The sequence below is a fragment of the Electrona antarctica genome, assembly GCF_951216825.1.
Source record: "Electrona antarctica genome assembly, chromosome: 3".
In the NCBI taxonomy this organism is placed as follows: Eukaryota; Metazoa; Chordata; class Actinopteri; order Myctophiformes; family Myctophidae; genus Electrona; species Electrona antarctica.
This window is the reverse complement of record NC_136808.1, coordinates 3,998,821-4,019,316: the sequence shown is the minus strand read 5'-3', so window position 1 is coordinate 4,019,316 and position 20,496 is coordinate 3,998,821. Positions and strand designations below refer to the sequence as shown.

Sequence of the window (20,496 nt, the reverse complement as noted above, 5' to 3'; positions counted from 1 at the left end):
AGAAAAAATGAGCATGGTTGCTATGTTCAAAATAATTTCTGACGTAATTAAATCACACCCGGGTGAACTGGATGACCGTAGCAACCATGGTCATTTTTTCTGCACAAAAAAAGCCAGTTGTGAAATCACATCCGGGTGTGATTTCATTACGTCAGATCAGAGCTGATCAGGCTATATAATACCTTACCTTATATAATACCTCACATCGGACAAAAACTCCAGCTGAATCAACTTCATGGTCACAAATCATCACATCAGAAGACGACCCTACCTAGCCAAACGTCAGACCACAGCTGATCATGCTATATAAAACCTTACACCACTCAGTTCACACGGGTGTGATTTTTTATATTACTCCTCCAGATTCTGTCCAAAAATCCCGCAAATCGTTACACACTATCTCTATAGTCATGTGTTCAAGATGGATCTGTCTGATATTTCATATTCCATCCTAATTGGCTCCAGCCTAACATTGCCTTTCAAAGTTTGCAGGATTGGCCCTTTTGAAACAAAAAGCCTCAAATCATCCAATTGCCATCAATGGTGTAAGAACAAATGGCCCCCTTTTCACATATGCCTATTATAGCGCCACCAGGAGGCCACAACCTGACCTGGCCTGGTGGAGACCTGTGCCCAGAGAGGCACTTTTTCTAGTTCTTAATGCATTCCTCCATATTGCTTGCGTGTTTTATCCTGTATAATTACTTATTGTTGTTTACCATTACATATTGTTTTTATTCCCTGTGAAGCACTTTGTAACTTTGTTTCGAAAGGTGCTATATTAATAAAGCTTTATTAATATTATTATTATCAGTGCATAGAGTGAAGATACAGTGCATTCCAGTAGAAATAGGTCTGTATCTGTACTGTAGTCAATAATGTTGTACTCAGTAAGTAAGTGTGGTGGACAGTAAGTAGGCTACATTAGTCGAGTACAGTTAGGCCTACTTAATTTCTACTTTACTCTGTGTGTGTGTGTGTCCGTCCGTCTGTTACCAGCTAATCTCCGGCACCGTTAACCCGGTCGATTTTTCAAATTTTACACACTCCCCCTGGATGCCAACGATGAACCTCTGCCCCACTTTTTCCAGAACGGCCTGTTATAGCGCCACCAGGAGACCGACTTTTGAAAAACACATTTTTTTATATTACTCCTCCAGATTCTGTCCAAAAATCCCACAAATCGTTACACACTATCTCTATAGTCATGTGTTCAAGACGGATCTGTCCGATATTTCAGATTGGGTATTATGAAAGTTAGGCACTGCAACTTTAAAATAAAAACAGCTTGCTATTTTATGATGCAATGTCTTACAGCATCAAAATGTCATTATTAATTATAAGCAGAACATAATCTGAGCTCCTTTTCTTGACAGCCACAGAACAAACAGCAATATGTTTTTCATCACATTATTCAAAATGTATTATGTTGAGATCTATAAGGGTCACCCATCTTACCACATAACACAACAGCCAAGGCTGTTGTGTTTTTAGTAAGTGGTCAGATGGGTGGGCCGCGAACACTTATAATATTTTCAAGTGGTCCCTGCCATATAGTGTGATGAGTGTAGCAGGTAGGATCAAGTTTTGATCACCCTAGAGCATTTTTCTAAACTGAATTTTAAAATAGTCTACTGGAAGCCCCTATATAGGTCCCATGATGTTAGACCCAGAAATGTTGTTTAATGTAAACTTTTGATTTAGCAGATGAGATTAAGCTTGGTTGCTAAAAGTTGCATGTTGAGCAATTTGAGTTATTAGCATAATATGTGACAATACCATTAACATCCTGTATACAGTATGGCAAAAAAAAGTCCAAATTTCATCATTCTTTAAGTAGCATGAGACATATGAAACTAGGGGGGTTTCATGATTTTGAATCCATTCCAAGCATTAGTTTTGCAGAAAAAAATACTCCTTGGGAGGAAAGCAGCCATAGCCGTCATCACAAATGTGATGAGGTCAAGTGGATATTTGCCGAATTTAGCCCAAGGAGTGTTTTTTGTGCAAAACTAATGCTTGGAATGGATTCAGAATCATGAAAACCCCCTAGTTTCATATGTCACATGCTACTTAAAGATTGCTCAACGTGCAACTTTTAGCAACCAAGCTGAGGTTGCAGAGGACCGTTAAAACAGCAGCTAAAATCATCGGTAACACAGAACTACCCAGTCTCCACAACATCTACACCACTCGTTGTATGAAAAAAGCCCACATCATCAAAGACACCAGCCATCCCGCAAATACCCTGTTCAAACAACTCCCTTCCAAAAAACGCTACCAGAGCATCAAATCTCGCACCACCCGTCTCAGTAACAGTTTCTTCCCACAGGCAGTCAGGCTGCTGAACAGCTGACCTTGAACTGTATTGCACTGTATTGTCACCCACTTGCACTTTTTTGTGTTTTTGTCTTTTTCTTTGCACTATAGATGTTTGTCTATGTCCTGTGTATGTAAAAAAAAAAAAATTCATTGTATTTATACACATGACAAATAAACCTGAACCTGAACCTGAATTTCATCCATTAGGCCTATAGGCTATAGATAACATTTCTATCGTAAAAGTTTACATTAATCACCATTTCTGGGTTCATGGAAATTTCAGTAGACTAAAAGTTAAGTTTGAATTAAAATAAAATAGTTGCTGCAATGGAAAAGCATAAAAAGTTATGGCAATAAAAGGTCCTTTTGAGACGACACATTTCTGTGATGATTTCAAAGGCATGACAATAATCATACAATCTTGTCTATTGGCAATATACTGTATATAATTTATATAAAGAAATTCAGAACACAGTTGAAAATGGTCAGCAACACAGCATGTTGATTTGAAAGTGGTCAGCATGTTGATATGATATATATGCAATAAAACGATTTTCTTCTCCAAGCCATCAAGTCTATTCATTGAGCTCAACAATCAACATCACAGCATCTTACCAAATAATCACAGTTTATGAATTTTAGCCATGATTGTGGAGCCCTACTCTATGGATAAAATACAATAAAAACACTGTGCCAAATGTCATGGTCAGACAAAGGAAACGGGTGCCTGCTTCGCATTTTGTTGCCGTCTTGCAGAAACCTTGTATCTCCATATTTCAAAGTCACTCAATGCCCTTCTTCATACACTAGTCAAGCTAAAGCACTGAAAACAGCACATCTACTGGGCTCACAACCGGTCACGTAGCATTGTGAGCCTGTAGATCTGCTATTTTCACCATTTCTGAAAACATTTGTTCCATTTACTCAAAAGTAGCCTGGAACTCACCTAAGCTTTTTATGGCATAGGCAGCTCCCGGCAGGATCCGCCGGGAGAAACTATGCGCAGCTGCACGACATGAGACTAATTACTTAGAGCGACAGAGAGAGGAGTGTGTGTGTGTACATGTGTGCGTGTGTGTGTCAATTTAACAAAGGTGCAGACGATCAGAAATCAGCAGAGTGTGAGCGATGTTGGCGCTACTCTATGCCGAATTGAAGTGGACTCGGACCCAGACTTTTTTTTTTCTCCCTGGAAATAAAAACGTCTGGGTTTCCGAGGCTACTCAAAAGTAACATTTTGGGACATACAAGGTTTCCATCCGACAGTGATGACGTACTTTCAAGCTCTCCCCTTCAATCCATTGCATCACAATGTGGCGGCTAAATAATACAATCAACCGTATCATCATATAACTGGAATAGCCGATACAATACATATACACGTAAGTGACGTAACTAATGCTCATTATAAGATGCTACTATGTCTGTCTACTTGCTCTGCATCTCAGGGATGGCCTGTGGACGGTTCAGAAACCTTACTCTAATGACATCATCAAATCCGTCCAATGGAATCATTGGGGTTAACAAGGCTGAATTGTCCACAGCCGAAGACGGATAAATTGTCTTATAATGAGCATTAGTGAAGACCAATTCGTGAAGACCAATTATATGAAAATAAGGCTGAACATGGGTGAAGTGCTTCTTTAGGATTTCAATTGTGATCGCTATAGGACATCATTTTGACCAGATGAAGAACCATTTAAGTCCATAGTTTATCCTGGCCCATCCCTCAAAGGTTCCTTCTGTCCTGACCCCCCTTATCCATCATTTATACATTTATACATTTATACTCATATGGACTTCAATGGTTCTTCGTCTGAACTCTTCATGATGTCAGCATCTATACATCTATTAACAGAGGCCTGCATTCCCCACAGAGGAACACACCTGTACTAGTACACTACAAATTAATCAATTGTATTGTGACTCGATTAAGAAGGCATACCAAATAAATATACATATATAAAAAAAAAGATTAAGGCTCAAACTCAATAGCATTTCGTCTTTTTAGCAGTTGAATTCCTATACCAAATTCTGTTTAAAATCAGCAATGGAGGGGTCAACGCCTTATCGCTATGGAAACACATGAGGTGGTCTGAACTGGAACAACAGATGAGATCAGAGAAGACCAAATATAGTCTATATATGTTGAATCAAGTAGCATACAGTATGAAGGGTTGGCCAACATTTCAATATTATATTGATATAGCTTAAATAGCCAATGCTATTTAGGCCCCCAGGCCAAAACGTGTTGAGTGTATTGCACTTTGACTTAAAATTAAATGTTTTACAGTGTAATTTATTGTACTTGACATTCACGCTGTTCCATTCTCCAAGATTTGTACATACAGTATGCACACTGTGTGTGTGTGTGTGTGTGTGTGTGTGTGTGTGTGTGTGTGTGTGTGTGTGTGTGTGTGTGTGTGTGTATGTTATACTGTATGTATGTATATATACTTATTAGGGGAACTATAGTATAGTATTGTCAAAATTAACATTTGCAGTAAAAAATGTTAACAGTAATTCAATAATCACCAAGTATTCTTTCACCAACAGTGGTCACCGACATGACAAATAAAACAATACAACACATGATCCAGCATCCTTGTGCTCAAAATGCTCATTTGTAATGCCCTGTTAAAAGACAAAATGTGGAAAACAATGTTTAAAAATAGGAGCGAAACAACCAAGGCATTGTGTTGACGGAGGAGGGTTGTGTTGGTCCTTTACTACAACTTACAGCCTGAATTATACGTAGGGCAGAAACAGGTTCATTTAGAAGTGAAAGTAAACTATTTTAGTGTTTATCCAAATAAACATGCTCTGAAAATGCACACAGCTCACCCATCTGACCACTTTCATTCGGCTGCCGTCTTAACACCTTTTGTGCTAAAAACGTGTAAATACGTCCTCTCAATAAATAAACGCAGGGTGCTAAGGACGTGTATAGGCGTCCTTGGGTCCTTCTTAATGATATCATATAACATATTGTGGCGTCTCAATGATTAATTACCGCCCAACATGCAAGCGCCGCTCTGGAGATAGAGGGAGGCAGAGAGCGACTATAAGCCACCTTTGGGTCGCGTGATTGACAGGAGATATTTCCCACATCATCAACTCAGACAACTAGGCGCACCTGCGTTCATCAGCGCACCTGAGCGCAGCAGTATAAAAGGAGGAACTCTCTGCCTCACTAACAGATCCACTCTCCAGAGACGAGGCGAGGCTGAGGGCAACAGCATTGGGCGGTAAGCAGAACACCACCACCTAGTGAATGGGCAAACCTGACTCTCTGCTCCTGAGTTGTGTATCAGTCGCCACAATATCATTGTGCTCGTTTTATTCAGCAGGTTCACAAAGAAGCACAAGAGCACATGGACGAGTTGGAGAGCCGGAAGGAGAACAGCTTGGCCATGGTTGATAAGTACTACAAGACAGAGCTGATGAAGATGCCTCCTTCACTACAAAAGATGCGGCTCAGAGATGAATAATGAATAATGAATGGCCCGAGTGCGAAAGAGTTCTTCGACAGGTTGGAAAATGAACAACCAGTTTCAACTCTTAAGTGATGTCTCCATTGTGGTGAAGAGCAAAAGTGCCGTGTCATGCCAGAAAGCAGAAGCTCCGCGGGGTTAAAGTTTGAGTTATTTATGTTGCAGAGTGATATTTGTTTGACTATTTGTGTGTTTGTTTGTTGATTGATTGATTGACTGATTGTTGGCTCCATTGTAGGGAGCCACTACCACTACTGAACTTTGAACACACAGTGGATTTTCTGTGGTCTAGAGCGTTCTCTACTTGGGTTTGGAAGCCTTTTGAGCTGCAATGAAAACAGGCAAAACAGTGAAAACAGTGACATCTGCTGGCAAATCCCATTGACATATATGGGATTTGCAGGCTGTGACATCACAAACAGCAGGAAAATCAGAGCACTTGTTTGAGCCAGAAAACCCCAGACCACAGAAAATCTACTGAATGTTAAAAGTTCAGGTTTTTTGGGTGCAATTGAGCTCAGAAAACCTAAGAAAATTAAGATAAATGACATGTCACAATCCCTTTTACTGCACAGGAGTCATTGTAGGACTTGTCATTGTATGTTCCTTGGGTATAAGGAGAGTTGGGCTGTTGATTTATGGTACAAACCCAAACTAAGAACATACAGTATCGTTGGCTAACAACACTGCAGAGCTCAAGAACCTGATAGGAATTTGTGGAGGGCAGCGATCCAGGAATCCCGAGTTGGTGTTGGCTAGACCTCACTCTCGCAGCAACTGACTTATCAAAAATAATTATGGCCCGTTACACAAAATGTATCAAAAAGTCAAAGATATTTTTGTGCACAGTTGCATTCTGGGACCTTACCATTAGCTTTAGAAACGGGTAGATTCATTGGTACTCCTGAGGACAGAATGTGTTTAGTGTGTGATTTGGAAGAAATTGAAAATTAATTCATTTTTTTGTTTTACTGCCCATTATATGATGAATTAAGACACTTATTATTTTGTAAAATGACAACTATTTTTCTGGTTGGATGATTATGAAAAACTAGAATTTTGTTGTAGGAAAGGTATTTTAGTTTTAGCTGATTTCTTATGTAAAGCTTGGGAAAAAAGGCATAATGTTTTGTTTGTGTGAAAGGGAGCCAAAAAAAACCTCCAAGCCCAAGTCCAAGTCCATGTGGGCTGGGCACCTTTGGTGCATGACACATAAATAAAGAATCTATCTATCTATCTATCAATCAATCATAACACGGGATCGCTGCAATCCATTTTTTGACAGCTCCTGTTGCCATTCACTTCCTTGTTTACGGGCCGTCAAAACTGTCTATTATCTCTGACTCTATGCCGCTGTCCATGGTCTTGATCAGAACGGCAATGTTCTGTCCTAATTTCTGATTTAATCAAGCATCTCGTTTGGAATATAAACGCTTCTAAAGAGAGATGAGACTTGACAGCGCAAGGTAGTAATGGAAGATTATACCTCCCGGTTTTGGGGGGAAATGGAAGGCGGGGCTTTTCAGAGTAAAATCTGCCCATTTGCTTGGCACTCTAGCACCTTTATTTTGACAAACTCTGGCAGCGTCATAAGTGTTAAGTGGTCAAATTGGTGGGCCGCGAATGCTTCCAAGGTTTTCAAAGTGAGTCCCGATCCAGAAAAGGTTGGAATCCACTTAGAAGCTGTGTTCACCAAGGTGTTTCTTTTCCTCCTCAGTGCAGTATACAGCATGTTTTAAATTGTTAAATTGCCGAGTATCTTACGCTAAGTATGCTAGAAACCCCAGGATAGTGAGGTTTTCATGTCAAGCAGGACCGCTATAAGAGAAGATCTGTGTTTTAAGCTATTCCAAAATGTTCCACATTTTTCATAACTTGCAGATCGGTGATTTTTCGAATAGCTGACGTTAAAGTGGTTAAACCGATTTGATGCAATATGAACTCATTTCGCTGGGGACCGCCTGGAAGCTTCTCAAGGACCCCCCGGGGGTCCCCAGATCCCACTTGGAGACGCACTGTTTTAGAAAAAAACACTGGGAAAACAAAAACATGTTTGTGTACAACACAACCTTAGTTGGTGTCGCACAACTGAAGTGTAAATCAGGTGTAACAGCTCCCATTAGCAGGCTGAGAAGTTGCACCATTGAGCTGCTCCACATGCAAACCCAGATAGCACAGCTCCACGTCTGACGGGCGCCGTACTCCACTTAAGCACTGTTTCCTCTCCCCGTTTTTCCAAGTCACCGTCAGTGTCGTATATGTCCCTGACCAGAAGAGGCTCTGCTTCTCTAGAAATGATGTCAAGGTCTTTCCATTTAGGTCCAGTTGTCTTGTAGCCACTGATGATAGCTCTCTCTCTGTCTGTGTGTGTGTGTGTGTCTGTGTGTGTCTGTGTGTGTGTGTCATGACACCTCGTGAGTTTGAAACAGATTTGGTTGCGTCACCATCAACAGCCAATAAGGGACCACCATCCTCCGCTATTGGCGTGCGCCCCATACACGGTCTACTTGTGCACAAATAGCAAGTTGGCATCTCGACGGAGTGCATTTCTAGTTTATTATTGTCTTTGTATATTGTTGTGGCACAGAACTTTAGAGGACCTCGCGTACTTGTATTTGGCTTCCTGTACCTGTATGAGTAGTGGCAAATAAACCTTCTTGATAATTGATTCCATGTAGAGAAAGGCATTGAGCTTTTAGACATCCTGTGCTTAGGTAGGAGTACGAGGTCAAATTGACACCGTGGACTCGGTTTGCGTTAAATACCAGTGCAGAGTCAATTCAGTTCTGTTCTGCAGTTCTTTACTGTCCAGTTTAAATGCTCCTTGTTTTGAAAAAAACAAAATGACAGAGTTTTTTCATAAATTCATACAGAGCCATGCTGATGGTTCTATCAACATGTGGGAGCAATCGTAGCACATGGTTCCAGTAGTGTAGGTCCCACTCAAGGGTTCTGTCTGTCTACTCGACACTCACCCTGTCAGGCAGGGCCGTCCCAGGGTTCAAGCGACTGCCCTTTCCTTGAGGGAGGAAAGTAGTTCTCTGGGCAGTGGTTCTCAAACATTTTCATTAAAAGGACCCCTGGGTTTTTATATGAGCTTTATCTCCACCCCCAATTTACTCTATAAACTCCTCAGTGTTACTTTTAACAGAGTTACAGACCCGTCGTAACTCCTCAATGACCCCTGGGGGGGGGGGGGGGAACCACACTTTGAGAACCACTGAGGTAGGGCGTCCAATGAGAGGTGCTCTTGTGTCTGGTGGCCAAGAGTTGGCACCGTACCGCACCGTTCTGCTCCCATCCCGGTCCGTCAGATGGCGAACTCGGATCCGGTGCGCCGCCCGCGGGTCATCAGCAGGAGGCGCCGTAGACGCAGGCCCGTGAAGGGGTTACACCACAGCAGAGAGGCGGGGCTGCCGAACACAGACTTCATCCCCTCCCAGCGCATGCGACGCTCCCATGTCGGCTTTTCGTTCTTAAGACGCTCGATTTCCTGGAGGGAAAACAAATTACAAGGATTAGCTTTACACAGTTAATGATGCGTCCATCATTAACAGTTCTACTGCGAAATACGCGCTACCCGCTATTTAATCAAATATTCTACGCTGCCGAGATTGTTTCATTACCTTTAGAGCATACGCTAAAGTATTTGGGCTTTTTGAAAATCCGGCGAAAAATGGTCCCTCGGCATGTTATGATCATCCACACCAGCGGCCATTACAATGTGGTACAGGATCCGCCTCTATGAGGCATTGTAGTCCAAACAAACCCCCCGTCCACTTACATTGAGCTCAATTTCCCAGAAGCCCTAGCAGCCCAGATGATGACTTGATTTCCGGTTTCGTCATCATAACGCGACGGCCTCGTCATGAGGTCTTTTTAATTATTTTAAAACAGCGAATTAAACGCATTAAACAAATAGCGGGAATGTCGTATTACGCGCGGTGGAACCCTGGAGTAAACAATTAGCGGCCGTCAAACTGTTAACCGTCTACAGTGGATGGTGCCATCCATGTAGATGGCATGATGGGAAATGTAAGAATGAATACAAAAATCACACCCGTGTGACGTCATGTCTGACGTAATGAAATCACACCCGGGTGAACTGGGTGACCGTAGCAACCATGCTCATTTTTTGGTACGAACAGACAGACAGACAGACAGACAGACACGTAAACTAACAAAGCCAGTCGTAGGAGTGGTTTACACCACTCAAAAACCTTATCATGTGAAGCAGTCTGGAGCCACATGAAATCTGAGATCCACAGACTGGAGCCAATGTGGATCTCAGACTTCATGTGGCCTACGTGTGACATCAGTCACACATATGTATGACGCACTGTACTGTATGTCATTTGACAGCCATTTACATATGTATGACGCACTGTAGTGACAGCCATTTGACAACAACATGCACAAAGCACCACTTATGGTCAGGGCCAGATTGAGACAATAATTCTGGCTGGGAGTCATACAGCTGCCCAGGCCACCCTGGCCACACACTGCTCGCACGTAACTCCATCTTATATGATCTTATTTTGGTAACATTAGACATTGACAAATGCAATTCAATTTAGACAGATAAGAGCCTGGGGCGGAGAGTTACACTAACCGATACAATGTTGATTCTTCAAAAACAAAATGGATTTCAGACATTTGTGGCAAGTGCCTATTCTCTCCAGACCAGCAAAACATTAAAAAAAAAGAAGAAAATAACTCATTATAGATGGATAGAAACCTTTATCGCGTTTCTGGCCTGTATCAAAATGTGTTATTTATTTTTTGTCCTGTGTTTTGACAGGCCATGACTTCAGAGATCAGTGATTAGTACTCACTGATTACACAGGCAGGCTTTGTGCAGTACCAAAATAGCAGTTATTGTACCAACCATACAAAAACATAATTTTTTGTCTATCAAGTATGAAATTGATTGATTGATTGAAGAATTTATTAACAGTTTGCAGAATTACAGTACATTTCAAGCACAAACTCAATACAAAGGCTGTTAACTGTGAGTGGACGACCCAATTAAGCATTACACTTGTTTCCAATAGGGTCCACCATGTTCACATCATCAAAACATTTAGAGACGTACAAATAGACACTTCTATAGACAGAACAGGAATTCATCATAAAGGAGGTAAAAAGGGAAAAGAAACATATACAGTGAGGGAAAAAAAGGGGTGGGCGGTGGGGGGGATTCACGTTCAGCTCCGTTAATTTGTTTGTTTTCCTTGGAGGAGCTGCGTTGGGTCTCCAAGTCGGCTCCGTGGCCGTACCTTGAGTTGGCTGTGTGGCCGTGACCGTCTCTGAAATGGGGTTAAAACGATGTTTTTTTCCACTCGGGCGTTGCCGACAAAGGGAGGTGATGAACGGAAACTCACCGTCTCATCGTTGCAGATGGAGTGGATCTGCGTGCCGAACATGACAGACGTGAAGGTGAGGAAGAGGGCAGCTTCCAGGCAGAGGAAGATGAGCAGGAGGACAGACACGCCTGGGGAAAAGCCACCGCACTCTGGTGGTCCAATGGGGGATGGGGAGAATAATTAGGATGAGATGATGTCGTGAGGAAGTAGCAACACTCAACAGTTCATCTGACATTTATGTATTGGTCCACGCTAGGGCATTCACTTCTAGTCATTTTTACTAGTTGACTAGTTGCCTAGTTTACTAGTCGACTAGTCGAGTTGTTTAACTACCTATTATGTAAAAAAAAAACTTAAAAAAAAAAACTATACCTATAATCTACCTGATCTTGAGGCCTACAAAATCGGGAAAAATAAAAATAAAAATAAAATAAACTTTATTTATTTATTTTCTTATCAACTAGTCAACTAGTACCAACAAGGTCGACTAGTGGATTTACTAGTCGACTAGTAAACTAGTCGACTAGTTGCTTAATGCCCTAGTCCACGCCGGTGTCGTGGAATCAAACATCCCGTGAACACAACGTCTTCGTCTAATAGCAAAAATAGCTAAAAAAGAATAATAATAAAAAATAAAAAAGAATCAGGCCACAAAAGTAACTAAACAGCTTGTTCCACACTATTATCCTATTCAGGACGGGAACCCCTTTTAGTGTTTTCAGCATTAGGTTATACCATAGCTATTGGAAAATAGCAGATCTACAAGCTCATAGCAGAGTGCCGCGCTACGAGCTTGTAGAGATCTGCTATTTTTGAAAAATCGTGAAAATGTTGCGCAAATCTTTGAATATATTTTCTTTCAGAGCGAACATTTTTCAGTGGTGCAACCACTCCAAGGAACAGCAATGTCCCTGTGTACACGTGTCCCTATGTTTAGAGTACCAGTAGGGGAAAAAGTGGCACTGTTGTGCTAGAAACAGAGAGAGAGAGATAGTGTTGCCTGCTAATTACAGAGAGAGAGAGAGAGAGAGAGGGAGAGGTGTCTGCTAATTTCCCCACACAGTAACTCTGTTATTTCTCGACCGTTTCGGACGCGGGGCGGCTCGCCGGAACCACCGGGGACCCCCACACGGAGTTGCAGCACTCAGTTCACACGGGTGTGATTTTAACTCAATCTTTGCTTCTGGGGGGGGGGGGTCCCTGGAACAACATATTTTCAGATTGGGGTCCGTGGCCAAATACAGATAATTCTGGGGGTCCTTGACATGAAAAAAGTTGAGAACCACTGACAGACAAACACAGGTTTTTCAGAAAACTGTTTGCAATTTATTTAGAATCGGCCTCAGGTGTAAATGGGTTATAGTGTCGCCGTCGGGGGGAGAAACTGTCAAAAACTCTTTCAATTGATCCAATGTAGTTATTATTATTATTATTATTATTATATAATTACAAGCTCTTGTTAACCCATTTAGGCCTGACACCAAAAAAAAAAAAAAAAGTCCTCTGAAAGAATATATATTCAAAGATTTTTTTTAAATAGCAGACCTACAAGCTCGTAGCGCGCCACTCGGTGGCGCGCTACGAGCTTGTAGATCTGCTATTTTTCAATAGCTAAAGTATAACATAATGCTTAGTTAAAACACCAAAAGGGGTTCCCGCCCAAAATGGGTTCAATATTTATAAAAGCTTGCACTGTAGTGTGATGAAGTAAGGCATTAAATAACAAAGAAACAAAAAGTTGAAATATGGAGATACGAGATTTCTGCCCGACAGCAAGCAATGAGTTATGCTCTAGGGGGGGAAGTGTGGGGGAGTTGAAACACTATCAGCATGTGCTGGTTCATCTGCACTGACACACCCAGGAGGCAAATCAATGTGTGTGTGTGTGTGTGTGTGTGTGTGTGTGTGTGTGTGTGTGTGTGTGTGTGTGTGTGTGTGTGTGTGTGTGTGTGTGTGTGTGTGCACGTGTGTGCGTGGGCATGTGTGTGTATTCTGCAGTAATGCTCTAATGCAGTGGTTCCCAAACTTTTTCATGTCAAGGACCCCCAAATTGACACTAATTAGCCCCGCGGACCCCCGTTTGAAGAGATATGCAGCAGTGATTCTCAACCCGTTTAATTTAAAGGACCCCCAGTTTGACATGCATTAGTCTACGGACCCCCCATTTAATGGCATTCCCATCTCTGGGACCCCAATTTATATCGTAAAATCAATGTTAATCTAACTCTGAGAGTCCATTTGTACACTCTCAGAGTTACAGACCCATAAGGGCCCATTTGGTTCCAAACTATCATTTAGCTGGAGACCCCCTGGAACTCCCTCAAGGACCCCGAGGGGTCACCGGACCCCACTTTGGGAACCACTGCTCTAATGAACTGCACAGAGCAGATGCTCTATAGAGCGTCGCAGTCCCGCCCCCTCGAGAGACCCGGAAAATAAATCCCTGTTCATTTTCCTCATAGACCTTTCAGAAAGTATTTATATAAAGACGTTTACGCCGCAGGACAAAGCCAACTCTTGTCGTGACAAATCATGACAACAAACAAAATTTTTCGGGCTGAACAAATAATTAGAGAGAAGAAGAAAACGGCAAGTTACAACATCTTTTTTTGTTGTTTTTCTTCTTTGTAATTATTTGTTTGGTCCAAAATATTGTGTTTGTTGTCATGATTTGTCACGACAAGAGTTGGCTTTATACGACGCTTATAAGTCTTTAAATAAATACGTTTTGAAATGTCTATGGGAAAAATGCATTGGGAACTATTTCCTGGGCCTGGCTATTTCCGGGAGACTGTGGCTCAAGAGGTAGAGCAGGTCGTCCAATGATCCATGGGTCGGCGGTTCGAATCCCGGCTCCTCCTGTCTACATGTCGAAGTGTCCTTGGGCAAGACACTGAACCCCAAATTGCTCCCGATGTGCTGGTTGGTACCTTGCATGGCTTCCGCTGCAATCGGTGTATGAATGTGTGTGTGAATGGGTGAATGTAATGCACAATCTATGTAAAAGGCGCTATATAAATGCACCATTTACCATTTACCTGGCGTCGTCATGAAAGGGGGCGGGACTGCAACGCTCTATTGTACAAGTTCTTTCTCTCTAAAGACTCTAAAGAGTTTGTTTAGGGCAGCAGTTAAACAAACGTCGACAACGTGAGACGTCATGTGGCCAATATAAATACATCTTGTGACTGATTTAGTTTTACATGTCTCGTAACGCATGCAGTGGCAGTGAATCTGCAATGGTTAGTGACTCCACCATATAATGTGCAGCCTTCTAAAAGTCAAAATGATGCTTCATTTTCACCCAAACTCAAGAAATTGACAGTGTAGCAACATGGCGTCACGTGGCAGAGTCACAGTTGACAATGAAATGAGAAATTAGGTCTAATGTCATCCAAATATGACGTAGATTTGTGGCAACACAAACATTAAATGCCATTGACAATGAAGGGAAAATTGTCATATGTAGACAAGCAAATCGGCTAACCAATCACATCAATTCAGTTGGTCATGAGATGATGTATAAGAGCGCCCCTAACTTCACACGGGTGTGATTTTTATATATCAACAAGTCCATACAAAAAACGTTTTTTGAGGACATTTCGTAACACAAACATTGAAGACGAAGGTGAGGACGCAAATTCTGATTGGCCGAATGTATGATGATGCACGTTGCACGATGATAAGAGCGCCCCTCACTTCACACGGGTGTGAAGTAATTTACAATCGATTCATTTGATTAGCCACTAAACCCTGTAAGATACTTTGTTGTACAATGGCATACACAAGCTCACAGTGTTGCATTGTGAGCTTGTAGATCTGTTACGGTATTTGCATTATATATAATCGTTTAAAAAAAAAGTTTAAAATAATTGCGTGGTGTTGATTTGAAGCCTTTGTTCCTTCCCATTAGTTCTGGCTTTTAACCCATTCTGGGCGGGAACCCCTTTTGGTGTTTTAACTAAGCATTATGTTATAACAATAAAAAGAAAAAAATTGTGAATTTATATAGTGCCTTTATCCAAGGCGCTTTACATTAGATTAGATTAGATTCAATTTATTGTCACTGCACATAGTATACAAATACTTTGACAATGAAATGAACAGTGGCGTCCAGCCAGAATGCAATACAGTAATGCAGTAATGGAAATAAATATACTTTTTGATGAATGTACAGAATGTACAGTATGTACAGTGGTATATAATAAATAGAAAAATAAGTAGAAAATAAGCAATGAAGTATAAATAAGAACTTAAGTATGCATATATATATACACACCCACCCACTACTGTATGTATGGTGTGAGCATGAGAGTTCAGATGGGTAGGAGGAAGGGGGTATCGTTGTTCAGTGTCATTGAGGAGGGGCAGAGTTCAGCAGGGAGACAGCAACAGGAAAGAAGCTGTTCCTGAGCCTACTAGTGCGGGAACCAATAGTCCTATAGCGCCTCCCGGATGGAAGAAGGGCAAAGAGTCTGTGGTTTGGGTGAGAGGGGTCTTTCAGGATGCCTCTCGCCCTACGCAGACATCTTTGGCGCTGTAGATCCTCAATGGACGGGAGTTGGGTGCCAATGATGTACTGGGCAGTTTTTACTACCCGTTGCAGGGCCTTCCGGTCAGACACTGTGCAGCTGTTGTACCACACTGAGATGGTTTGTGCATTACATTCACCCATTCACACACACATTCATACACCAATTGCGGCGGAAGCCATGCAAGGTACCAACCAGCACATCGGGAGCAATTTGGGGTTCAGTGTCTTGCCCAAGGACACTTCGACATGTAGACAGGAGGAGCCGGGATTCGAACCGCCGACCCATGGATCATTGGACGACCTGCTCTACCTCTTGAGCCACAGTCGCCCTTCCTTTAGCTATTAGAAACTTAGACACTTTTGCTAATGAAAAATAGCAGATCTACAAGCTCATAGCGCGCCACCGAGTGGCGCGCTACGAGCTTGTAGGTCTGCTATTTCTGAAAAATCGTGAAAATGCGGCACAAATCTTGAATAATATATATTCTTTCAGAGGACTTTTTTTTTATTTCGACGTCAGGCCTTAAACCACCTCCGTTTGTCTCATTCTAATAAAGGCTGTACTGAAGTACTGCTTTTAAAGGTCCTAATTTATGCTTTGGTGAAGAAGTGCTGTGCAGCGTGACTCTAAAATGACGTCTTGTCAACTGAACAAGTGTTTGATCCCAACTCTGTCGAGTGGCACGCGGCGCCGCCCCGCCACATTTCCGACTCAAGCATAAATTAGGGAGGATGCGGTAATCAGAGTGCTTACGGTTCCATTGGACTTTGATGCAGGTGAAGAAATGCATCCCACTGAGTCCCAGGGCGTAGGCAGAGATCAAGGCAATGTACATCTGTAGGGGAGAAGACGAGGGAGAAATAATGAGGGATGGGAAGGGAGAGGGAATGAGAAGATGAGTACAGAGAAGATGAGTATATTTTCTCAAATAGTATACTTAACCCATTTTGACCTGAGATCAGATTCTAAAAATGTCTTCTACATCCTGACAGTTTTCTGAAAAAGCTATGTTTCTATGTCAGTCGTTCTTCGATTTTTCAAAAATAGCAGACCTACAAGCTCGTAGCGCGCCACTCGGTGGCGCGCTATGAGCTTGTAGATCTGCTATTTTTCAATAGCTAAAGCATAACATAATGCTAACACCAAAAGGGGTTCCCAATTTTGAGGTACTTTTTTCAATATTCATACCACTATATCGGAGGCGAATCGTGTACTTTTTAGTCTAATGTAAACAACATTAGAGCTGTATGCATGTGCAACTAATGATTATTGTTAATTTGATTAATGCAGATTATTTAGACCACAGAATTATGGTAAAATATGGCAGTGAAGTGGTAATAAAATAATGGCTGGTCACAAATTTCAAATATATTTTACATGATAAGTTTTCTGTTGACCGATTAATCAATACATCCTTTCATCCCACGCAACATTTTAGAGGATACAGTATGACCCCATTAAAACCTAAATATAACTATAATCATCATACTATAATTCTGACAATGTCTGAATGTCTGTCTGTCTGTGTGTCACTGTGACTGCCGTAGCTCCTCACTGCCTACACAAATCACTTTTCACACAGGCATTGACCATAATAATATGGAGGTCTTAACGAAAATTATAAATTAATAATGAATTTATTAGTGAATTAAAAATGCGAAAACGCACCCAGGGCGCAGTACCCCCCGCAGCCACAGGGCGCAGTACCCCCCCGCTGCCACAAGGCGGCAAGTATTTCACAACGGGTAAGGGCTAGTACATATAAAATACAACTACCCAGTATAACTTAATATAAAACATATATAGAACCGAGAAGAATTAAAACGATTTTCCATGTCAAGGACCCCAAAATTAATATTTAGCTGCAGACCCCCATCTGAAAAGATTTTGTGACCCGTAAGAGCGTATTAAACATTCTTCAAAAATACCATATGTACGTACAAGCTCACAACGTGTGACTTGACACTCTTGTGAGCTTGTAGATCGGCTATTTCCTAATAACCAAAAAATAAATAAATAATAAATAGTTCCTAATGTTTTTTGGGGACCCCCTGAAACCCCCGTCATGGACCCCCTGGGGGGTTCCCGGACACCACTTTTAGAAGCACACTGATCTAATCAACTATCAGCGTACGAGAGCACAACCAGAATTGCTGGCGGTCGACGGTGGTATCAGCCAGGAGAATGATGGATAGCTCTGGAGGGCAGCATTACTCACTGGGCTGTTGTGTTGTGTACAACATCAGCGCAGAGCAGTGTCGTTGGACTGGTTTTTACCACCACAGGGAGCTGTACTCACTGTCTGTCTAGTCTACACCGGGGGTTTTCAACTGATTGTGAACGAGGGACCAACACCCTGACTTAGAATCAACCTGGGGACCACTATTGTGTTGGGTGGGGTCGGGGATATGGCCTAAGATTAGTGCAAGTTAACAATTGCTATTCATCTTTCTCAACCGTTGACTACTACTGGTAAAATGTCCTAATAATAATGACTCAACCAGACAATCCGGTGCACTTCCCCCTTCTTGAGAATCTAACTCCCTTTTTCTGTTGAATTTCTTGAACTCCAACTTGTCAGTAAATTACTACATGGATGGGCTCATCATAGGTCACCAGGTCATGCAGTTCACGGTTTCTCAACTAGTGGAAAGAACATTTAAGACAAATCAACAAATCCTACATTACTAAATGCATGGTCAGTGACCACATGCAATACCTCCAAGGACCACCAGTGGTCCACGGACCACCTGTTGAAAACCCATGGTCTACACACACACAGCCTGCACTGTCTACAACACAGCTTCTCAAACCTGTTCCCGTCAAGGACAGCCAAACTGCTACATATTTGGCCGCAGACCCCCATATGGAAATATGTTTGTGTCAGGGACAAGAAAAATTCGAAATTTAAAATGTGTCCACAATTTCCTAAAAATGTACAGATATAGAGCGTCGCAGTCCCGCCCCCTACCCTGGACCAGGAAATTATTCTCCGTTCATTTTCCTCATAGACATTTCAGAAAGTATTTATTTAAAGACGTTTACGCCGCGGACAAAGCCAACTCGAGTCGTGACAAATCATGACAACAAACACAATTTTTTGGGCCGAACAAATAACGGCAGGTTACAACACTTTTTTTGTTGTTTTTCTTCTTTGTAATTATTTGTTTGGTCCAAAATATTGTTTGTGTTGTCATGAGTTGTCACGACTCGAGTTGGCTTTGTCCACGGCGTAACCGTCTTTAAATAAATACTTTAAGAAATGTCTATGGGAAAAATGCATTGGGATTCATTTCCTGGTCCATGGTAGGGGGCGGGACTGCGACGCTCTATACAGGTACAAGCTCATGGTGCGTCTCATGGCGATGCGTTGTGAGCTTCTATGCCTGAGCTTGTAGATTCAATTCAAGATTAGATTGGCTACATAGCGTCATTTAAGACTACGGTTGCGTAAAGTCCCACCCCCGCCTTATCGGCTGGATAAGTGGTTGTCCAGAACTGCCAGAAAAGGCTCTGGCGTGGCCCAAATGAGCCATGCCAATCCCAGCCGTAGCTTGAGTTAGCGAATTCCCCACACCTGCCATTTGATTAGTCAGTCCACTTTTCACAGTCAAGTTTGCAATTTCAGACAATTTCTCCACACATTCGACAAGGACTTTCCTGAACTGCCGATACCCCATGTACCCATATACTGTCTGATAACACAGGGGTTCTCAACGTTTTTGGCCGGGGACCCCCGGAAATGCTTTGGCAATGTCTCGGGACCCCCGCCCCGCCCCCTCCCGACCCCCAATATAAATTGACTGCTACAATAACCTTAACCCATTTTGGGCGGGAACCCCTTTTGGTGTTTTAAGCATTATGTTATAATTTAGCTATTGAAAAATAGCAGATCTACAAGCTCATAGCGCGCCACCGAGTGGCGCGCTACGAGCTTGTAGGTCTGCTATTTTTGAAAAATCGTGAAAATAATTTAATTCTTTTTTTTTTTTTTTTTTTAATAATTTGGGGACCCCCTAAAATATTTTGGCGACCCCCCGAGGGGTCGCGACCCACGGGTTGAGAACCCCTGTGATAACAGGTCATGTCAGGCATCTCCATATATGGATATAAAAAGGGACATAGGCAGACAGACGGTTGCAGCGGGTATTCTGACAACAGGTATGACGGCTATTGCATGACAGGGTGAGGCATGCGTTCCCTATTTGCATCCTTCCCAATTTGCATCGTTCCCAACTCAAGAGTGGGCCGGTGCCCATGATGACAGGTAAAAGTATAGTTTCATGGATTTGAAATGTGTAATCGATAACAACTGGAATCGATAAGCAGAACCTGAATGGATCAAAGCCTAACACTAAGCACCCCTAGTGGTGATAGTGTGTGTACGTTAGAAACTTTAGTTGCTCTAAGAGATGGAAAAAGCTCTCGGAGAGAGCATGGGGAGACAGAGAGAAAGTGAGTGTCTGTGTGCGCGCGTGCGTGCGTGTGTGAGAGAGAGAGAGAGAGAGAGAGAGAGAGCGTTAAGTTTAATACAATTTAAATGAGCTGGTCTGCCAGGCTGCAGATGGATATTTATGTCTTTTTGTTTGTCCCATATACATTTTTATCATCCTCAAAGGCCTAGGATCATAAATAAGGTTTAAAAGTCCTGTGTCATGAATACTGGGGCTGTGTGTCTACTTATACAGTCCAGTGAAAAGAACTGTGTCAGAATATGCTTGTACTGTGTGCGTGCGTGCGTGCGTGCGTGCGAGCGAGAGCGAGAGAGAGAGAGAGAGA

General features: G+C 42.2%; 1 protein-coding gene across 1 annotated transcript in view; it reads right to left on the bottom strand.

The window, feature by feature from the left end:
* Positions 1-5,672: 5,672 nt before the first annotated feature.
* LOC306920048 (palmitoyltransferase ZDHHC7-like) overlaps positions 5,673-20,496 on the bottom strand; it is a 52,694-nt gene continuing 37,870 nt past the window's right edge. The window contains exons 6-8 of the mRNA XM_079496657.1: positions 16,471-16,552; positions 11,201-11,331; positions 5,673-9,309 (exon numbers count right to left, since the gene is read on the bottom strand). Coding sequence (XP_079352783.1) covers positions 9,127-9,309; positions 11,201-11,331; positions 16,471-16,552 — 396 coding nt within the window. The 3' untranslated portion in view covers positions 5,673-9,126. The remainder of the gene's footprint in view (positions 9,310-11,200; positions 11,332-16,470; positions 16,553-20,496) is intronic.